Here is a 5,582-nt window from a genome sequence, read left to right on the forward strand (position 1 = left end):
TAATATAATCTAAAGAGTTTACTTGACAATATATATATTATATGATAATTTTAATTAATTAAAATAAAAGATTCTTACTGAGATTAGGATTATGAATCCTAGTAGCACTAAGTTAGTAGTTTTTTTATTATTATGTTATCAAATGTTAATAACATGTAACATAACCTTATAATAGATATACACAAATCCCCTCCTCCTAGAATAAAAATTTTGGCAACACACCCCTTTAATTTCACAAGGAAATTTCAACCACCCTTCCACACCGTCGCGCCGCCATAAAAATTCGGCAATCCAATCTCGAGGAAAATTTTGTTTAGTTTTCTAGTGCGATCTATACGAGGAATCTATATGTTTCTGATCGTGGACCTTATTTGACGAGTGAAGAATAAGGAAGATATGTTCGTTAAGATTTACAAGAAGGACCAACTGCGTTAATTTCGGAATGATTTGGTGTCCAGCATTAAATACTCAAACGTAAGCAGATCTAAACACCCTATGAACGTTTTAAATCATACGATATCAAATGAACAGTCAAAACAAAAAATTTAAGCATATGTTGCGCGTCGAATGCTAGATTAATACAATATTCCAACACATTATTCTTACAGTTAAAAAAAAAAAACTGTATCCCTGAAATTATTTGAATATGTACGTTTGTATTACACAAATTCATTTTTGGACTCAGGTGTCCCTTTATTTGGAAGAAACATAGTGACCGGTGAATCCGGGAGCAAGCTGCAGAAAAAGGCGATACTTAATAAGTGGACATAAAAGAAACAACGGATCATGATTTTGAGCGAGAATTTATTAGTTCGCCATGAATTTTGAAGGAAAATAAAAAATAATTTATAATTTGTTTATATATTTAGGGAGGTAGATTATAACTAATTGAACTCGATTTGTACTTTTATCAGGATGCTGCTGGTTCATCCTGCAAGCCAAATGTAAACATTTTCCTACCCGTGCGTCATAGTTATTTGCTAGCACATTCGAATGTTGACGTGATGTGGACAATCAAAATATAATTAACTTTCATTGATTTTTATTTATGTACAATGTTAAATTTATATTTACGCTTGTTAATTTAATTTTTAATTATTTACAGTATTAAATTTATATTTACGATGGTTAATATTAATAATAAAAATAATAAATGAAAAAATAATCAAAACTAGTTTATAAATTTTGAAAAAAAATCAGATAATTTAATTTCAACAATTCCCCAACTCAAGTTGAATACATATATATCTTCTGTTACTAATAAGGTTCAAAAAATTTAAAAAATTACCGTAATATCTATGACCAATTTTCATAATGAGAATATTATCCGATTTTAAGTACACATCGAAGTAATTAAAATTTAGATTAAACTATAAAAAAAACTTCTAAAAAATTAAATAAAATAAAAAGATACAAACAAACGTATAGTACTTGATTACTATTTATATAAAAAGTTTAAAAATATAATACGTTCTAATCTAACAGTGACTCTTGGCGACGTGCATGTATTTACAAGATAGTGCAGTTGCTTCTCCTTTACGAAATCGAAAAATGGGAAATCATGCCGTTGACTTCCAATTCTTACCTTGTGGCCATTTCGTCAAAATTACAGCAGCGACAAAATATAGACCAAATACGTAACGGCACGTGTCTGACCTGATTCTGATTCGCTCATGATAAAAAGAAACCTTGTCGAGTCTTACCTTGGAATCATGAAAAAAGATTTCTCAAAAAAAATATCAAGATTGATAAATCCTTTCAAGGTGGTAGCTTTCTTCATGCCCACAAATCAAAATCTTTTAATCTTTTCTTGATTTCTTGTCTGGTTGTATTTATGGGTAACGTTCTAAGACTTTTGTACGGCCAATGCTGCAAGCCGACGGCGGATTCCGACGCGGCCGGCTACCATGGCGTCATAGTCTCCAATGTTGGAGTATCGGCACTGGCCCAGGATTTGTATAATTTTGAAATGACTTCCCAGGTACCCAATAACATTAAGCCTATCGATTAATCAAGTCTTTCGTATATTCTTGAAACAAATTAGAAAAGGGTTAATCTTGTTCGGAAATATTGTGAATTTAGTTGAACTAATGGTTTGATGTGGTTTCCGGAGCTGATTCAAAGCTTTTCTTGCTGTTTAATTTCGGGTTTTTAGTATTTTTTGTGCAAAAGAAAAATTATATTCCGCTGTTGTAACTCTTGGTTTCAATATTTATAAGGTTCCTCAAGGACTCAGCAATCATGTTGTCTCCTCTAAGAAAGCACAGGCCAACTGGTAATGTCACTGCTAATTTCTTGAATTTGAGATTTATTATTTTCTTTTATGTTATAATTATTTCTTGGTGAAATTTTGGTAGATATAGAACTAAAATGCCCCTCCAAGGTTAAGTGGTATGCATATACATGCAAAGAATTTATCTGGAGGGTGACTTCACGTATTTTGTTTACAAATCTTGTATATATGTTTCAAAACATGTAAGTTAATTATGATGGAATCATGGAACTTGAGGTTATTGGTCTGCTAGTTTCCATGCTAATTTTTAACCGGGTTCGTTCGATTTATTTATGCTCAACCTATGCACACAAATCAAGGTATAGGAAACTTTCGGAGGCATGGAGAGAAACAAAACCTCCCCCTATAACACCAGAAGAAGCTTCAAGGCTTGTAATCCTGACCTTGAAAGGACATCAGAAAGCTGACGTTGAGGTACTAAAATAACATACCTTGGTATGGTCCTCAAAAGAATGCAAGGTTTTAGTAGAACTTATTGATTTATTACAGGGATTGTTGACTTTTTATGGCCTTCCTTTACCTCATATTTTGGTTGAGCTCACTAGTGTCGCTCCTCCATCACGACCACAAGGGCTCAAATTCGAATTATACACTCTTCCAGTAAGCACAACATACAGTTTCTTGAAAAATATTTCAGGATTGGAGTTTCTTTTAGTTTCATATCATCTGATTATCGACTTGTTTGACATAATGTTTTGTGTATGAATAGATTGATGCGAAGGCTGTGGCAGATGGAGATACAATTACTGCGTATGTGAGCACTACGGATCAGAGAGAATCTGCAATTGTCCCTAGAGAAGTGGAAGTTGCAGCTGTTCAAAGATCCAAGGCGCGAGCTCGGAAGAATTATAATAAGGCCGACGAACTTCACAGGAAAATTATTGATATGGGATATAGGTTGGACAATTCTTGTGCAAAATTTGTTGAGTTTCTCTCTTAGCGTATTTCAGTTTGTGTTTGTGTACTCTTGAAGAAATCATTGATGAGTTAGGCATGTCTTGCAGGGTTATACCGGTTCAAAATCAGGAGGTTCTTGCACGAAAATATCGAATAAGACTAAGGTAAGGAAACTGTTAATTGTATTTGAGGAGTACCCTTATGTAGAGGCAGAATAAAGATTTTGCTTCATCAGGGTGATTAATGTTTTATCATATAATACTCAAGTAAAGGAAAAACAGCGGTACGGATTTTAAAATTACATGACAGAATCAAGATTTTCAACAATCAACGTTTTGTTTGTTTAACACTCGTAGGATTTAATAGAATGCTACTGAAAAATATATGCGTAACAGGGATAAGTAAGATTTAGGGAGACCCACACAGGCCGCTTTCTCTTTGCCACTATGCCTGCCCTTAACTTGCCATACGTCACTTCATTTTTACAGTGTAACTTAAAATGATCTTAAATGCAATGTGACAGGGGAATTGATACACCAGAGAGTAAAATGGATTATGGGCCAAAGGCAAAGGAAGAACTGGCTAATATCGTTCGAGGCAATTGTCTAAGAGTTTTGGTGTTCGATGAGGATCGTTACGGTCGCTTTGTTGCAGATGTTTATTGTAACGGCATATTTGTGCAGGTACTGGATTTTTATACATTTTCTTAATCCATTCTACTAAATCAAAGTCACTATTTTTCATCAAAACTTTAAAACTTCTGATGTCTGTGCATTGTGCATACACATTTTATTACGGCATATTTATTTCGCTATGCACTTCAATTTGATTTAGTGTACAGGGAATACAGACTTTCTGAATGCTCATTTGTGTAGGAATTAATGCTTAAGAAGGGACTAGCATGGCATTATAAAGCATATGATCAACGGCCCGAGTTGGATAAGGTAACTTCTCTCTTTTTATGCTGGGCAAGCTCTGAAATTTGGTCGAGTACATAGTTATTAAAATCCCATAAAGTGCGGACTTACGCTCAAGGCTCAACCTTCGTGCTTCAGTGCAATTTAAGCTGCAACACTTTAATGGAGTCTGCTCTCAACGATGAAGCCGAAGCCTTGGTGCACTTTTAAATAATGACATCTTAAATAAGAGTATGTCTCTTGTAAGACGGTCTGTCTCATGAATCTTTATATGTGAGACGAGTCAATTTTACCGATATTCACAATAAAAAATAATACTCTTAGCATAAAAAACAATACTTTTTCATTTGTCTCACAGAATACGACCCGACCATCTCACACAAGTTTTTGCCCTTAAGCAAATAAGATAATGGTAGTTTATTTTCCTTATATGCTATATCTAAGTAGTTTTGTACATTTAATGGGTTATAAGGTGCGTTTTAAATTATATAAGATGGAATTCCATATTTAAATTCTAGCAGCTCATCTTTTTTTGTACTCGACTCCATGAAACGTGCACCTTGCCTTGAATCTTGAACCTAAGTCTACTTGTTGGTGTAGGAATCTTGCAAACCAACAGTCGATAATTTGTAATGTAAATTGAACACCCTTCTTATTTGCGTTGTTTTGTAATGAAGTGGGAGAGAGAGGCTCGGGCGAAACGTGTTGGATTATGGGCAGCTTCCAATCCTCAAATGCCATGGGAATGGAGGAAGAACAAGCGTGAAGGCAGACACTAAAAACAAAGAATCTTCAAGTGTCGATTAGGATTTGTCAAATTAGTGAAAGATTTGGAATTATTAATATTTATCGCGGAAGTATATTTTTACTCATTGTGTAATATATTTGTGCTTATTATGTTTTATTTAGTTGTTGTTATTTGTAAAACGTTTGTCATTTATGAATGTCGTTGTAAATTTACTCACTAAATAATTTCTGACAAATTACATTATTTTTTCTCATGTAATTTGATACATTTCAACAATAATGATTGATAACCCGGAAAGAGCTCGAATAATCTTTGGACTCGAGCGGCAAGAAAAAGATCGGGAATTCAGAGCTGGTCCCAGAAAGTCAAGAAAGACCCGGTAGGAGTCAGCCTGAGCAAAGAAAGAGTACCTTATTTTAATCCACCCCGGGCACATCAACTCGATAAGCTTGTCAGACTACTATCAACTTGTACGAGCCTAGGCCCATAACCTCAACCGGGAAACACAAGAAGACTAAGTTAATTGATCGTGGACCCTGTCCACCGAAAATCAAATGGCATATTCCTCTCCACGTTCTCAGATCATGCTGAAATCAAGACGTAGGCCACATCCTTACTTTGTGGACTACCCGAGCATCTCAGAATGGTCACCGGCACCCTCTAAATACCTCCAATAGTGGTAAAACAGGGGAGTTCACTTTTATTGTCACAAGCACTCTCTACGTAT

General features: G+C 34.7%; 1 protein-coding gene across 1 annotated transcript; it reads left to right on the forward strand.

Moving 5' to 3' along the window:
- The first annotated feature begins 1,696 nt into the window (after window positions 1-1,696).
- LOC140805129 (staphylococcal-like nuclease CAN2) lies at window positions 1,697-5,098 on the forward strand. The gene is made up of 9 exons (XM_073161328.1): window positions 1,697-1,981; window positions 2,220-2,275; window positions 2,593-2,707; window positions 2,783-2,893; window positions 3,003-3,190; window positions 3,298-3,354; window positions 3,714-3,873; window positions 4,066-4,134; window positions 4,785-5,098. Exons 1-9 carry the CDS (start codon window positions 1,835-1,837, stop codon window positions 4,884-4,886), a joined length of 1,005 nt encoding a protein of 334 aa, XP_073017429.1. The 5' UTR covers window positions 1,697-1,834; the 3' UTR covers window positions 4,887-5,098.
- Window positions 5,099-5,582: the final 484 nt, after the last annotated feature.

This window comes from Primulina eburnea, chromosome 11, assembly GCF_022965805.1.
Source record: "Primulina eburnea isolate SZY01 chromosome 11, ASM2296580v1, whole genome shotgun sequence".
Taxonomy (NCBI): Eukaryota; Viridiplantae; Streptophyta; class Magnoliopsida; order Lamiales; family Gesneriaceae; genus Primulina; species Primulina eburnea.

Coding starts and splice junctions, on each gene's coding strand:
- LOC140805129 (XM_073161328.1), top strand. CDS start 1,835: ATGGGTAACGTTCTAAGACTTTTGTACGGCCAATGCTGCAAGCCGACG. Junction 2,708..2,782: donor ATCAGAAAGCTGACGTTGAG/GTACTAAAATAA, acceptor GATTTATTACAG/GGATTGTTGACTTTTTATGG. Junction 3,874..4,065: donor GTAACGGCATATTTGTGCAG/GTACTGGATTTT, acceptor TCATTTGTGTAG/GAATTAATGCTTAAGAAGGG.